A 16,720-nucleotide genomic window follows, 5' to 3' on the forward strand; every position below is an offset into this window, starting at 1 on the left:
ATTAACCTTTAAGTTTTGATATTGAAAAACATTCCAAAGCCAGCCGTGTAAAAATGTTTAACAGGTATGATGGATGTAAAATTAATAAATGAATTACGTCTAAATGTTAAAGGTCAAAGGTGGTTGTATTAAAATAATAAAAAAAAACTGTCTGAACATGTCCCCGTGTCTTCTCAGTGACCTTTTCAGAGTCTACCTAACTCTAACTCAACAGAATAAACAGAATCAATAAGTGACACCGAAATATGATCACACGTGCACATAAATATGCATGTCTTCCCCCTACCTACCCTACACCCCCACGCGCGTTTCTTTAGGCAAAAGTCCAATAAAGTTTCATGTCCACAGAAGTTTGTGAAGTTACAGCTCAAAACTCCCAACACGTGTTTTTGTGTGCCTTGGAACACACCAAAGATCTCTCACACACACACACACAAAAAGTTTTTTTTCGCCTTTAACACTAAACTTGATGCTACGACAGATTAGTTTTAAAATGCACCTCTGTCGGTCGGATACTTGTTAAGCGTGCCATCCCCGGGTTTCTAACAACCTACACTTATTTCACAGAGAATAAATCACACACAGACCAAGTGTAACACGGGCAGTGCTGCATTTTCGGCTGTTCTGGGATCCCAAGACCGAAGCTTTCGTTGTAGTTTAAAAAAAAAAGAAGCTGCTGTTTCATACGAATGTTCCTGCAGTTAATCCCCTTCATGTCTGCATCTTAACTTCTGCGAAATCCAATCGTTTTGAAATGTGAACCCTCTGCTGCTTCAAACCTCTGCTGACTGGCTTTCCAAACTTTACAAGCAGACAAAATAAGCGCAACAACGTCTATTCCGCCTGTGTGAGATTGAGTACTTACTTCTTTCTGGGTGTTTTCCCCTGTAATTCTTGACTTTTTCTTAATCTTCTCAGGAAAAAAATGATTTGTCTTCTGTCTTCTTCTCCTCTTCCTAAGTTGCAGATGTGCCTCTGGAGTTGCCTGGGACTTTTTTTTTTTACGCTGCAACTCCAACTCCAAAACGGCGCTGCCAGAGTTTTTCCTCTTGCCTGTCTTTCTCCTCCTTCTCACAGTTTGCTGTGTTCAACCACCGCCGGACTAACACCATCAGCCCGCCGATAATATCTGCCGATAGCAGACCGCAGATGTGCGTAAAAACAACATAAGCGTCAGAGAAGGGCATGGAGAGTTGTTATTACATTTAGAGCGCCTTTCCGGGGAGAAGAGAGAGGGCGAAGTGTGGGTCTCCAGCCGCTCCTTCCCTCGCTTGACTCCTCCCTTCGGATTGCTCCCTCCTTTACTCACTGCCTCCCTCCTTTTTTTCAAATTTTGTGTACCCCCTTTCTTTTTTCTTTCTTTCTTTCTTTCTTTCTTTTTTCTTTCTTTCTTTAAGTTAGTTGGCTATTTTGGAAACTTTGGTCCTGAGTCCTTATATTATAAACCAACATTAAACTCAGTTTATTCACCTTTCTGTTGCCCACAGGCCATCCTACAACATGAAGAAGTATAAAATTAACCCTAATCTTTGCATTTTAAGGAACATTTCTAAATAAATGTATGTTTTTACTGAACAGAAAGTTGACTTTTTAAAAGTCTTTTTTGTGTGTTTGACTGTGTAACTTGGTTATGAGTGCTTGATTGAATCTGGTTGGGCACTAGACCTCATCATAGACTCTACTATGACTCTTAGTTAAAGTTAAAGGACACGTGTACTTAAACATATCAGCCTGCATAATTACCACAAAAACATTTGCACTTAATTTTGATTACATAGATGATAAAAAAAAAGTCCAGCATCACGTGACAGCTGTATGAATTAATTTACTTCTTACTTTACAGGCGTTTATGATTTTATATTGATTTGTTTTGTTCTTATTATAGGATCTTTTAACTGTGATTATCCAGGTAATGCCCTCAAGCCTCTTTCTCAATTGTCCACCTTGAAAAAAAAAAGCAATTTAACTAACGTGTTGAAAACTGTTGATTTATGAGGGATAAAATGCTCAGCCTTCTGAGTGACATCTAATGCTGCTTAAAAGCAGAGGAAGGCTTTCCTGTAGGGTTAGGTATAATCAATATACATAATCAATATACAGGGAAATTATGTGGTAAGAGAGGTCTTTAGGGTGCTGTTTCAATCAATGAAGAGGTGGGAGTTTGGAGAGGAAAATCACCGGTTAATCGTTTAACCAGGATTTGAATGTGTGTGTGTGGCCGAGAGGTCAAGTCCATCATGCCACAGTTAGTGAATTTATCCTGAATGTAACACACATCCAGTCAGCTACTGTGACACATAAAGAAATCTGTGATTTAAAGGATTTTCTTGTTTTTTTTTTTTTTAAAAAAGGAATGTTTTATAATCACTTTCCTGTTGCTTATTCTGCCAATTAAGTCTGCACTGACTAATTAGAGCCTTGATCAATCAGAGACTAAGATCTTCTGTCACAGCTGTCAACATCTTTGTCATCAATAAACCTCCAAATGTTTGATTCTGATTTTGTCAGAATATGAAGATGGATTTTGGATGTCAGAGTTGAGCAAGTTGACTCAACCACAAACTGTGACGAGTTTGGGAACAACTATTTTAAATATTCCAGTGCAACACATGGCTTGGATTCAAATGTTGTCTCTAGCCATCAATAAAAAGCAGATACAGAGAGTTTTGCCTTTTTTTTCTTTTCCATGCAAAAAAAAAATGTCACAATAAAAGTACAAGTGTTGATATTTGGTGATTTTAAATGGAAATGCAGACATGATAAATAAGGTTAAATAAATAAATACAGAAGTGATACAGAGACAGAATATGAGTTGTGATATGAATCAGTGTCAATACAATGAAAATGCTGGTGTCTGTGACGACAGGAAGTGAGGCCGAGAGAGGAGACAGTCAAAGGTGCTCTGTAAGACACGACTAATTCTCCTGTCAGTTTGTCAGGCGGTGCTCATCTGGCCTGGACTACACAGAGATAAAGTCCTTGTTATGAATCTCTCAAAGAGAATCCGAAGAACGTGGAGGTGGGGGCGGGGGGAACGGAGGGTGGGTAGGTGGGGGTGAGGTGGGGGAGAACAAGAGGGTAAAGGAGGAGGGAGGGGGTGCACATGGGCATCAGTAGGGTTAGCGGCTCCCGAAAGTATTTCATCAAAGAGGGCCAGGATCCTAGGGATTGAGATTCTGCCTGGAGGCAAGTAACCAATGGTCTCCCAAGAACATATTCCAAAGTAGGACTCGCAGAGCCAAAGCACACATCAAAAGCACCTCTGTAGCCAAAGCGATTCTGGAGGAGAAAGAAAGGGGTTCGGGTCCCTTCTTGGCCCCCTTTAAGCCCCAGATCTCACCCCAATTAAGAAGGAACTACTGTTTGTTCCAGGCCCTGAGATCTACAGACAGGGAGGTGCACTCACTAAGGTAGACACTCAGGCATCCTCACAAACACAGAGGCACACACGTTAACCGATCACACGCATTCACACACTCACAAAATGCCACTTCTCCTCACAGCACAATCAAGAGCATGAAAGAAAGGCTGCGTGTTGAAGATCAACATCTGTGTCTTGTGCTTATTTTTCAAATAATGACCAACTGACGGAGCGTGTTTCCAGCTTCAGCCCGTGACCTCACTGAAACAATATGTAGTGCTCAGTGCATCCACGTATGTTACACGAGTAACAGTAAATCAATACTTGGCAGAATGTTGTGTAGGCATTTGGATTTTTGCCTTTAATTCTTCGCCGCTGGACAGATGTCACTGTGAAATGGATATGGCAGAATAAGCATATTATATCCACACAGATGTGACTGCTGGAAATGCACCGGCTGCGTGAGCAGAGGATCCTGTGATTTTCTCAGCAGAGAAACAGTATTTTGAGATTAAGGAATGTTTGAAGTGTTTTCGGTTCGCATTGAGGAAGTAGCAACATAAAAATACTCTATTATGAGTGAAAGTCTTGTATTCAGAATTGTACTCTAGTAGAAGTATAATGTACTCAGAAGTCAGAAGTATCAAAAGTAATAGTACACAATATGCAGAATGAGTGTTATGTTTGTCGTACTGAATATATACACTGTATTGGGTTAATATTATGTGTAAGCAGCATTTTAATGCTATCAAAGTGGAAATAATTTTGACTTTTACTAACATACAGTTGGGTGGTTTATTCAGGAGGCTCAAAACTGTACTGAACTACAGTACTTGAGTAAATGTACTTTGCATATTAGAATAAAGAGCACTTTTAAACATTACATTTTATATTCTTATATTACATTTTAAATTGTTAGTGCTTTGTTTAATCTGCCTGGAACAACTGACTTGTTTTTGACAAATCTAAACATTTCAGTGGTTTAGTTTACCTAAACTACAACAATACATATTTTCTGAAATCTCTCAATCAGAGCACACAAAAACCACAACTACACAACCACCTACCTAGCAGTGGTGGAGAGTAACTATGTAAGTAGTTGCTGCCCCCACTTTAACTCCCCATGTTTCCTGTCTGTATCTACACTGACACTGAATCTACTAAAGAGTTTGCTCTTAATCTTACTACTACAAGTGGTCAGTGTGTTCACCAACAAACGACTACAGCCACCTGACACCGGGCTTGTTTGCCAGGGACCCATGATTTAGGACCAAACAAACACAACACAATGGAGAGCTTCAGTGACCTCAGTGGGTGTTATCCATCCTTAAGCTGTGTACCTAGAGTTCAAAAAGTCTTCTTCTGCCCCTTTCTCTCTCTCTCTCTCGATGTTGGGTTTTCCTCCTCTCTTCCCTCTTTCTCACATGTACGGTACCTGTACACATTTGTACATGCAGGACACTAAACACAGCACTCCCCCCCTTCTCCTCCCAACATCCCTCCTCCCCCCTGCCGGAGGTATCGAGTGGCTTGAGTGGGCCATTAGTGTGAATGACTGATAAGACTCTCAGCCTCCAATAATCAGAAAAAAGGATATTTGCAGTTATTTTGAATCCGTCAGAAATAATAAACGCAAAACTATATCCACTTGGGCTATTTAAGCAATTTCCCCGTGATAACATCCCGTGGGGATTTCATGTGGATTCCAAATGACGACATAATAAAACCACGACGCCTGCACCCCCTTATCAGGCTGGATTAAAAGGGAATAATGAAACAGAGAGGGTTTGGAGCCTTGTGTGGTATGAATATGATTATCTAATGGACTCCAATGGAAAGGCATGTTAATTCCACTTTAACGCGAGACCTTTCCCAGACTATCTCCTGCCCCTGGCTCCTCCTAAGACCCCTCTTTCCTTCCCCCCCCCTTGACCCGTTTCTCTGCCTCTTTCTCCTCTTCCTTTAAGTTTAAATAATCATTCTGCTTTTTCCACAGAAGTCATTATGCCCGCTGTCTATCTCTGTGTATGAACGTGTGCATGGGAGAGTGATAAATCCCCCCCTCATTTTTCACACTCTTTTCCGGTCTGATTGGAGCGTGTTGGCCTCTTAACTTTCAGACAAAAGCACTCTAGGCAATTATCAATATTCAGATTTTTTTTTTTCTTGCACAGAGATCATTGTTGCTTGAAGAATGTGGGTCACTTTCATACAAACTCAAATCAAACTTTCTGAGCGCCCAGTTGAAGTCATGTTACATGAGCTTAACAAGGCCTTAGAACTTGAACACTTGGTCAAAAAAAAAGCATCACTGTGAAGAATCCACTGTCAATTTAAACATATGCAGCAAATTTATGTTGTTTATTTATTGAGACGCTGTTTTTTTTGGCGGGGGGGGGGGGGGGGGGGTTGTCTGTTGTCTGTCCACTAAAATTTTAGCATCAAATTTACTCTGATAATTATATACTTGTTTACTGTTTTGATGTCTGGGCTAAATTAACTGAAGTGAATTTTCTGGGTGGTATTCTCCAGTTACAAATATACATGTTAAGTACACAACATGTGCATTCATTGCTGCTGCACCTTTGTTTCAGGGGCAAACAATTACCCATCCAACACCAAATAAAGATTTCAGTCGAGTGCAGGCTTTGCTGTCAAGACTCTATAATGTTGTCAGAAACACGTCAGTTATTTATGTTTTTTGCCATCTATGTTGACTGATTAAACATACGTCTTCTTTTGATCAACGAGAAAAAGTCCCAGACCAATTCAGGCCCTGAGTGGGGGGCCATCATTAGACCCATTAGGACCTGTAAGACTCCTTGAACCACGCAGTCAAGTCCGTTCTCATCTAGCGAGGCATGGAGCAGTATTGTGGATCAGCGCACACATCCTGAGAGCAGACTGAGCTCCCACAGGACACAGTTAAAAAAAAGCATCAATATTTCATCAAACTACTCTCTCTTTTTGGTCCAGATCAAAGCCTCGACTCCCACAGTCCTACAGGTAGAGAGGACTCTTTTGTTTTTGCTCCTCAGGTAGAGCAGCAGTCAGAATCTGTTCGCTTTTGGAAACCTTGCAACGCTCAGCCCATCCATCTCACGGCTTACTGACTCACTTTTGGAAGAGGAGGTAAAAGGAAGAGTAGAGACTGAGAGGGTGAAAATATGTTCCAGAGATGTCCAGAGATTGAGCTTCTTGGCCTTGTAGTGCTGTATTATTTACTTTTTTTCCAGGTTGGCCCATAGTGAGACTAATGGTGAAAGCAAACGGAGGGTGTTGTAATTTGTCTTTGAAAGACTGGAATAGTGTTGTTTACTTAATTCATTACCGTCATCTACATCATCACCGTTACTGCTGTTTTTAAAATATTTGCTGCCTCCTATGTTTGGGCAAATAAGGTTCATCATCATCATCATCTTGATTGTTTCTGTCATTTTTCCTTGTTAGAAAGTGAAGGAGAACAGAGATACAGCAGCTCTTGTTAAGTCTTATGGACAGAGGAAGGAGAGACAGGACTCAGGTTTTAGATCTTCAGCCCACAGCCTTCCCACTTCAGTTCATTCTCACCACTCTCATTGAGTAGTTTCTGGCCACACTACCTGCTCTGCACCGAACAGCTGACAGCTGGTAGTAGTAGTAGTAGTAGTAATAATAGCTGGTGAACAAAGTGGGGCAACTAGCAGCTAAAGAGCCAAAGGAGGTGGGGAAACCTAAATTGAGCCCTAAAATAGGTCAACAAGACACAACTGAACGAAAACTGAAGACGCAAAAAAATGTGAAATTCAATGTGCATGAAAAATAAAGTTTCCAAAAAGGATTATTTACTTGGTTTCAAACTGACAAACCCGAACTGGAAACAGAACTTTGTCTGTGAAGCAGTGGAATATTGCAAGTGTAAATAAATGGGAATTCTTCTTTAAGATTTAAGATACAGTAGAAGTCATTTGTAACAGGGACTAAACAGATTTTTGGTAATTAGGAAGGCATGTGATCCCATATGTCCCTTGACTGTGTCTTTACAAAGACGAAATGCCTTCTCTTTTAATACACCTTGATGTGCTTAGTATGTTTGTACGCGGCTCTGTATTTGTCATCGCACGTGTGTAAGTGTGTTTCCTCCCCCCCCACCCCACATCAGCCATGGTTTTCTGTTGTCCCTGAACACACCTCTCTTCCTCTCATCATCAGCGTCAATCTGTGGCTGTCACTCGGAGCCGGACAGTGACAAACGACACTCCCAGTCAGTCAAACACTTATCACCACACAGGTAACACACAGGCCTGGAAATGACTGACATGAAATGGAAACGTCTCTCATTCTGTGGGCCAGGGAGCTGAAGTGAAATATTAGCTGTGGGAGAGATGGCAGATGATAAGAAGCTCCCTGTTTGGGCTGGGATTGTGGAGGTCCAAGTTCTATTACATTTCTTTTTACGCCACGGAGTGGTATGAAGATCCTGTTTGCCTGGATAAATGATAGCTTTCCTTTTCTATTCCCTTTCTTGCATACATTATTTTACTGTTTTCTTCACAGCATCCTTCAAATTTACCGATGAGGCAGACCCTAACTTTCATTATGAGCCATTTGTGACTTGTTATGGCAGAAAATGGTGCTGAAAGCCAGTGGGTCATTGTTGATACGTAAGCCATCGTCCCTGAGGCTTTCTATGGTTCCACAGAACCAGACCATAGGCCAGCTGAAACCAGACTGCAGCCTCTTCAGTGTCAATGGGTCACATATGCTTACTCTGTCTCCCCTATTACTCACAGACTCCACCACATATCCTCCCTCTATCCCTCTTTTTCTTTCTCTCACACATCTCCTTCATGGGCACACACACACACACACACACACACAATTCCCCCTGTGCAGAAAGATGGATGGGGATGTTCCCAAACCACAGGTGCTGCTCTACTTGTGAGTCTTTCACATTCTTCACAACACAGTTCAGACCTGCTTAGTTTTTTACTTTTTACTGTTTTCCCCAGTGGTGACTTCTATGGTACTTCAGAGCTGTGGGATAATGAGGAACATGGAATTTTAGTAATGCAGTATACGATCAATCTGCCTGTCTATTAGCAGCTCTTTGGGAATGAGATTCCTTTGCAAGAACAAGACAGTCCTCATGAGCTTGAAACTTAATGTGCAATGCTGCTCCCCCCGACATGGCCTCCCACTCAGACCACCACTAGATGGGGTTAGTTTCTTTTCCAACTTGTGTGTTTGCTGGTAACTCTCACTGAAACCCAAGCCCTAGGCTCACTCTGCTGAGCAAGCAACACCACCTTGTGGTTGAAATTACCAGCAGCCTGTAATAAAATCGAGGATGGCCTACACTGCATGATCAGCTAATCTGGAAAATTAGAAATCATGATTTGATTGTCCACATATTTGTGTTTAGGACAAAAAACAAATACACAAGGTGTGATTCTAACAGTGGTGGAATGTAACCAAGTACAGTTTTGAGGAACATGCACTTTCCTTGCGTATTTCCAATTTATGCCACCAACTTCTACTGTCTACGTTAAAGAGGGAATTTCCTATACTCTATACTCGTCTATACTCTGGGCTCCATGCCATGTTGTTAATAGTTCCACCCAGGAACTCTAAACATCTCAGTTGGTTTCATTTAAATAACTACTTGTGGCTCAAAGAGGTCAAATTGTACAGTATTCCACAAAAACAGCAAAGGCTGGAGAAAAGTCCAAAAAATTACTAAAAATGTTCTGTTCATCTTTTCTACCCTATTAACAACCAGAATAAATGGTTGAAACACCCAGTTTTTGCCACCCCAGTGACTGAAGTATGAATGCAATATTGACCGACTACAGAAGAAAAGAAAAAGACACAGAACCTAAACACTGACAATTTAGAAATTCAGATGTAGGAGCCAAAGATCCAACTCAGGCACAGGGCACAAACTGCAAGGGTACGTCAGACAAAAGAGAGGCCATTGCTTGTTTGGTGCTGCAAATAAGTATTGTATCACAATGTAAGGTGTTCATGTTACTTTGTCCTCTCCCTGTGCAAAACAGGTGACCTCCAAAGGAATCGGCTGTTCAGCTTTGATGGTGCTGATTAAGGGTCAAACAAAATGCTGTGAGGATCAAAGCTTTCCCTTTAAGCAGGAAGATGTTGTTGTTGACTTGACTGATGGTTTCCTGTCGTGAGACGAAGAAACTTAAAAAAAAAGAAAGAAAGCGTCTGTGGTCTCACCTGAGCTCAGCAGGTAGGCTGCAGATGCCTGGGGCCAACCTCAGTGCCCACAATAACACCTTAGATTTGTTTGCTACAGTTGAGAGACTGTACTTTATTTGATGTTTCTCTCTTTTTCATCCTCCATCTGTCTTTTCTCTCTGTCTTTCTGCGTGACAGTGGGCATACAGTAACACTTGACAGAGATTGTATTCAAGAGATTTAATTTAATTCCAAACTCCAAACCAACTTCCCACCCCATACAAACATCCAGCGCTAATGAGCACACAGCCATCCTGTTATAAGTGTGGAGTGATGTGTGTTTGTCTTGTTTCATAGAAATAACAAAAACAGAACAAGCCATGATGCGAACCTCAAACCTCAGCTTTGAATCTCCGCCTACATTATCTGATTTAAGATTTGTACAAGGTTTACACCAGCAGTTTCTCTTTGGGGGTGTCGTGAAACTTTGTGCAGCATAGAGTTTGGTGCCCACAGCTCAACCATCAGAGAGGAATGAAAAGCAGCCCACCAGTTAGACTTGGATGACTTTTCTGCTTGTCAATTTTTAGTGTACTGGCCAGACAAGTAAAAAAAACTCCTCCCCTCCATTTTGCATCGAATTTCATGCAGATTGTGTGGCTTTTGCTAACAAACGATGCATCCAAGCATAAAGTGAGTTGCTTTTTAAAGTTGGTAAACTGAAATGCTGTGCTTCAAAGTAGCGTTGTGGCTTCACACAGAAGGTTTCTGAGATCTGTTTGCCCGTCTGCCACCTGTCTCAGCTACAGCCGTTGCGAAGCCAATGTGGGAAACTTCTATCTAGCCAGTCTGAATGGGCATCCGTTGGTATCCACTGTGAAACTGCCAAGTCATAAGCAAACTAAAACGTTCAGCAGTTAAGAGTGTAAGTACAGATGACAACAAAGACAGGAGGATGTCTAGACAGATTGAAAACATTGTGGATTGGACTTGCCACATCCACGAGTCTGTTTCCCACAGTGCCAAATACGTTAAACCAGTGAAAGCACTCTTCTTTCCCATGTATAGTACACATACTTGTAAACTGCTGTTCTCATTAATGAACCCTGAATTCACTCATAGTGTGTACTTACTGTTGAACCTCCTTCCCACTTGCTTTTATGCTGTGTGGACAGAAAAGCAATGAAGAAGAAAACGGCAGCGTGCTTTAAAATTTTCCAATTTTTAATTGTTGTTTTGTACCTGAAAATCAAAAATGCAGTTGTTTTCTAAGACAGTTACAGCAGCACACGACAAATACATGATGCAAGGAATGTAAAAATACAAACACTTTAAAAACAGTATTTACAATAATATACAGTTTATACAGTGATTCCAGAAACATTGTGCTAGTGATTGTCAGAATATGAATGTTATGAATATGAATTCCAGAGACTTCTTTGCTTTCAAAGTTGAATATTTTATCATTTTAGAAAGTAATGTAATGCATGGGGAACAAAATGATAAACATGTTCATGTTAGAACTGGGCTCAGATGTCAGGTTTAGGACTTTAGGAAATGGTGCGTTCATATGGAAAGGGCAGGGGTGGTATCAGTGTCTGACATGACAGATGGACGTTTGGGAACTGTTTTACTGAACCCTCCTTTGCCATGACCACCAACACACATCTTCGCAATCCTCAAGAGGTCTTGTCTGAACCGAACTCCTATAAAGACGTACAGGAATGGGTTCAGGCAGGCATGGGTAAATGCAAGGCTCTTGGCTACCTGTCCAGCTATATCAAAACGAATTACTGTGTCACATTCTGTCATAGTAGTATTAGCTGCCTGCGCAGCCTCCACTATCAGCAGACTATTGTAAGGCAGCTGAGAGAGGACAAACACAAAGACCACAACAAATATGACGCGTAGGGCCTTGTGCTTTTCAAAGCTCTTGGCCTGCAGAAGTGTGCGAATGATGACAGAGTAACAGAAGAACATAACTAATAGAGGAAGGCAGAAACCCATGCAGATCTGCAGAGACAGCACCAGGATCTTAGTCCGGTTGTCTGTGTTGTTCCAGTAGACCAGAGTACAGAAGGACATCCCGCCTTGTTCTGGCTTCACATGCGCAAAGATGAACTCAGGGAGGGCCAGGAGAGTGGAGACAAACCAGACACCCAGGCAGGCAAGTTTGCTGTAGAAGAGTCTCTTTTTCTTCAGGTTCTGGGCCTTGGTGACTTGTACAATAGCAATGTAGCGGTCCACGCTAATGCAGGTGAGCAGGAACATGCTGCTGAAGAAGTTGATCTTGTAGACAGCAGACACCAGTTTGCAGAGACCGACGCCAAAGTTCCAGCCCTTGGTGGCATCAACAGCCCAGAAGGGCAACATGCAGAGGAAGAGGAGGTCAGCCACAGCCAGATTTAGCAGGTACACGTCGGTCATTGTTTTCAGGCGGTTGCGCACAGTTGTGTAGATCCAAACCACCAGCAGGTTACCCACAGCACCAAGGATGAATATGATCCAGAATAGAGGTGGTTCATACTGCCCACGAAAATGCCTGACCCAATCTCTTTTGCACATGCCTGTGTTTTCCAGCAATATTTCATAGTCTGGGTCATCAGAGGGGTCCTGCATCAAAAAATAGAAAGTTTTATTAAAGAGGATTGCATGCAAATTGTATATACTGCCTCTTTTCTCAGTTTTCATTTCCTGCAGGCATGTTTTTTTTTCTGTCCTTGTTACCCAAATTGCTGACTGCTTTCAGAGTTTCATAACATAACATGCCTCTCAGGAATATAGTGAAATGACATCAAACACTCAGTGACGTACAAGCTACCCATAGTGTGCCAAAAACCGCTGTCAGGTGCAGGTGTTGTGTCTGTGCAGGAGAAACCACACTACAGCACAACTTCCTGCTGCAATCCAAGTCTGAGGGGTGGTAAACGATCTTGAGGGGCTCCAGAAAGGGGCCCACAACAGAACTCAGTACCCCAGATGCATCAAGTTTAGATGTAGGGCAGAGATAAACAGAGGAGTGAGACAGGGGCCTGTGTTTTCACTAACAGTGGAAAATTTGACGCTGATACGGTTTTGACTCCGTCTGTGACATTTGAATATCCTATAAATGTCTGCTTCAGATAAATCTACTGTCCCTGGAATATGAAGTGTCTTGTTTTGCACATTCATTAGGAACATTTAGCAACAAATAAAAGACATAAAATTATTCAATAAGAAATATGTATTATGTGTATCATACTGATTTGGCACATTGACACAGTATCCTAAATTATTCTTTAAATCATACTTCAGATAGAGCACCATAAACACTGGACTGAAAACATATGCTGAAGCTTCTTCCCTTTCTGTGATGGTAAATAGCAGTAGTGACGCCTCCGTTGCCTTATTCAATCATACAGTACATCAGCACTGTCTAAACTGTTCTTCATTGTTTTTCACTTGTGTCATGTCAGATAATTATTTCAAAGTAATACTTACAGTTTCAGTATACTCCATTACTGTGGTCATAAACGTTGTTGCTGGCTCATCCATGTTATCTACAAAGAACCAGAGGATATTAACGTGACAAAGCATCAAACCCTTGTAAAAATGTAATGAAGATAAATTAATAACAAAATATATGATTCAAAAATTAGCTTAATGGCTAAACAGAAAATACTATGTAAAAATGTCAGCAGTTTTGTGGTAGTGAAAAAAATTAACTTACCCTCTCAGTGATAAAATGAAGAGCAATCTCTCAGTTACAGTGTTGCCTCTATGTCAAGGAAGTGCGACTAACAACCGACCTCATCTTCCCTGCTTATATGGTTTCCCCTCAACCAGAGGGTCACGTGCTGAGATATATCTGTCTTTGAAGACAGAACAACACACAGCACTCACTGCAGCACACATTTTTCTTCAAACACAGATATCCATTGCAATACTATAGCTAAATGAGCATCACTATTGAAAGACATCTTGTTTCAAAGTATGATATTTGAACAGTGACAACAGTGTGTTAGTTTCACAGGATAACTGTGGCCTACAGACTGTACCCACTGAACCATGGTCATCACTTATGAGCCAAAACAATACACCCACATTCCCTGCACAGCCGATTGAGTTTCAAGTCAAAGCCCCTTTTTTTTTTTTGACACATTTTGTGTACACAGGTGGAGCACCTAACACGATAGAGAGTGATGCATGAAACCAAAACTAGAGGAGGAGATGTTGAGATTTTGTAAGCCCTACTGTTTCAAAGCATTTAATCACTGTCAGAAGCTCAGGCTGTGTTGCCTATAAGGGCTGTCCTCTTAATGACTAAACAAGTGTGTCAACAACGAGAGGAAGTCTTTTTGTGAGGTTTTGATTTTTAAGAAAAATGAAATGCAACTTGGATTTCTCAGAAAAACAATATGCCTGTTCATCACAACATCAAGCAAGCCTCCTAGAAATAATGTCTATATACAATTAAACTGCGATAGCAAATACGTTTTGTAGGAAACATAATTGCTTGCTGATTTACATAAATTGGCAGGTTCAGAGAAAGTGGTGTTAAATTTGTTAAGGTTTATTTCAAAGTTGATAAGTTGACATGTTGGTAAATGCAGATATCATGTCATGTCATGTCATCATCTGCTGCTTATCTGGGTCCAGGCCCAGGTCGCGGGGGCGACTGCTGCCCAGTCCACAATGCACCGCAGTCCTACGGCACCTCCCACAGGTGGTGGGCCCATGGGAGGCGGTGCTGCCCCGGACTGGGGCTAAATGCAGATGTTTCAGAGTTAAATGCAAAGACTGATATCACTCTCATGTCTGTATGGCAAATATGAAACTGGTTAGCTACTATAACTCACAAAACCACACTGTGGTAAGCAGCAAACGTGTGCAGAATGCACACGTCCAACCTTGAGACAGACGGGCTACAACAGCAGAAGGCCGCATTGAGTTCCAGTCCTGTCAGCCAAGAAGAGAAATCTGAGGCTGCAGTGGACACAGGCTCACCAAAACTGAACAACTGAAGACTGGAGAAAACATATCAAAGTGCCTTGTGTCAGCGGTCAAGGCTTGTGGTGGTGTTGGTGTATTAGTGTGGGAGATGTTTTCTTGGCTCACTTTAATACCAGTCAATCAATCAATGATTTGAATGCCACAGCCTATATGATTATTACTGCTCAACGTGTGCACAATTTACCAACTTCTAAGGGGGACTTCCTCCATGATAATGCACCATGTCACGAAAACCAAAAGTCATCTCAAACTGGTTTTGTGAACATGACAATGGCCTCTCCAGTCACCAAATCTGAATCCAACAGAACAGCTATGGGATGTGGTAGAACAGGAGACTGGCAGCATTGAATGTGCATGGAGCAGCGTTTCAAAGGAATGTTTCTAACATCTGGTGGAATCAATGCCACGAAGAACCCAGGCTGTTTTGAGAACAAAGGCAAGAACTGCCCGGTGTTAGTACGGTGTTCCCAGTTAGTACAGTGTTCCCAATTTGCAGCAACTGACAGCGTGTATTCTGTCAGGAGCTGCAAGTAAAAAGTAAAAGACATTCATGTGACTTGTGACTGTGGAAGTTCACTGGTATTGCCCAAGGGAAACAAATAGCATGACAAAAAGTCACTTGCTCACAGCTGACCACACGCAAGGCTCAGTAGAAAGTCCCTGTCACACCAACTGCTTCACCTAAAGCCCAAACATAACTGATAGTGAAAAACAAAAATTCATCTTACGATAACAGAAGGGGCTGAATAAAGTGATACAACTATGACCAATGTTATGATCAATAAGTCTGAATTTACAAAGCCAAAATTTTGAAATTTTTATTAGTTAATGGAAGTGTTTAAACCAGCTTTCTGGCTGTACTTCATTTTGAGCAGATGTCTTCTGAGGTGATGTTTTGGCTGTGGTTAAGTCATTCAGTATGTCAGTTGGTTGCTATCTTCTCACAGTCTCTTAGCTCATTGTGAACCCTCGATGCAGGAGGAAGAACATGGGGGCCATCAGGTTTTGAGAATTCTACCAATTACTGGTTGCGTTTCTCACTTTTGATCATTGCGTGACAAAGGGAAACGGCTGTGTCATGATCAGAGTATTTTCCCTCAGGAACATGTTGAAGAAAGTGGTATACTCAGGTTTCACTCACCAACTGCCAAAGGACAGCTAAGTGACTGTGTTGTTCTCATCTTTGGGCATGTGAAACGCAGAGAGTGAGTCATATTGTAGTAAGTCACAAAGAAACTTCCTTCCTTTGTTGATAAAATAAGACTGTCTCAGCAGTTCCCAAGATGCAGGCAATGAAGAAATACATTTGAAAGTGATTTTGTTGGGAAGCACTGGTTTTCACTGAATTTTAAAAACCCCTATTCTGACATTTCATATTGTATCATGTTCACAGGGAAACAGGGAAACAATGGCAGGTAGACAGCAACACTTAGCAAATGGCAGAATCCCAAATAAACCTGACTTTTAAAATGAGAAGTTTGGATGAACAGCAGCCACTGTGAAGTCTGTTATACTGTTAAATCTGTTAGATATTAGCCAACATAAGTAACCAGTCTGAATAAGACTGTAGCAGAAATACCACTGGGGGCACTGAGCTGAGCAAGGGGTAGTTTTATTCCAGATAAATTCAATTTCTAAGGGGAAGGAGGTGGTGTTTCATCCTTCAAAAGTCACACACTCACTCACTCTCACGTTAAGTCTCACTTCTGCTACTATCTCAATTTCTCTGTGATGAACGCAGACTACAAGCATCTGTAATGAAGAACCGAAACGAGAAAGCTAGTTGTTGTTCGGGCAAAAATCACACCATCATTGTTTCGTCAATATCCCACTCTACTCTGGGCATCATGTTATATTCAGAAATGTGCCTAATTTTTCATACTTAAAATCTTGCCTGATGATTCTGAAGAAAGGCCAAACAACAGAAGCTTTTGTATTTGCTATTGAAACTGAGAAAACCCCTTTGATGCATTGTCAAAGGGAACAGGAAGTTACTGTGAACTGAGTCTGAGTGGTGTATAGGTACACCACTCAGACATGTATTATCATTTGCCCCATATTGTGGGAAAGTACTGTCACTGTTTCAGCGCGAGATATTTAGCTTGGAACTGAGAGACTGGTTACCACTTCCCGTGTGCCTGCTTGCTGTGATTTATTCCATGCAGTGATAGACAACTGTACAGCATT

The 16,720-nt window shown here is 41.5% G+C and overlaps 2 protein-coding genes across 2 annotated transcripts in view; both read right to left on the minus strand.

The window, feature by feature from the left end:
* Positions 1-1,204, minus strand: part of gli3 (GLI family zinc finger 3) — an 88,767-nt gene extending 87,563 nt beyond the window's left edge. The window contains exon 1 of the mRNA XM_041066068.1: positions 866-1,204. The gene's annotated coding sequence lies outside the window, so the exon portion shown is untranslated. The remainder of the gene's footprint in view (positions 1-865) is intronic.
* A 9,540-nt stretch (positions 1,205-10,744) lies between these two features.
* LOC121200728 (C-C chemokine receptor type 9-like) lies at positions 10,745-13,388 on the minus strand. Its single transcript, XM_041066191.1, has 3 exons — positions 13,251-13,388; positions 13,022-13,080; positions 10,745-12,154 (listed from the first exon to the last, which is right to left on the minus strand). Exons 2-3 carry the CDS (start codon positions 13,073-13,075, stop codon positions 11,108-11,110), a joined length of 1,101 nt encoding a protein of 366 aa, XP_040922125.1. The 5' UTR covers positions 13,076-13,080; positions 13,251-13,388; the 3' UTR covers positions 10,745-11,107.
* Positions 13,389-16,720: the final 3,332 nt, after the last annotated feature.

The sequence above is a fragment of the Toxotes jaculatrix genome, chromosome 20, assembly GCF_017976425.1.
Source record: "Toxotes jaculatrix isolate fToxJac2 chromosome 20, fToxJac2.pri, whole genome shotgun sequence".
Classification (NCBI taxonomy): Eukaryota; Metazoa; Chordata; class Actinopteri; family Toxotidae; genus Toxotes; species Toxotes jaculatrix.

Excerpts from the sequence above, each read along its gene's own strand:
- LOC121200728 (XM_041066191.1), bottom strand. The coding sequence starts at position 13,075 with ATGGATGAGCCAGCAACAACGTTTATGACCACAGTAATGGAGTATACT. Across the intron at positions 12,155-13,021 it reads TAATGGAGTATACTGAAACT|GACCCCTCTGATGACCCAGA; the intron begins GTAAGTATTACT and ends TTTTTGATGCAG.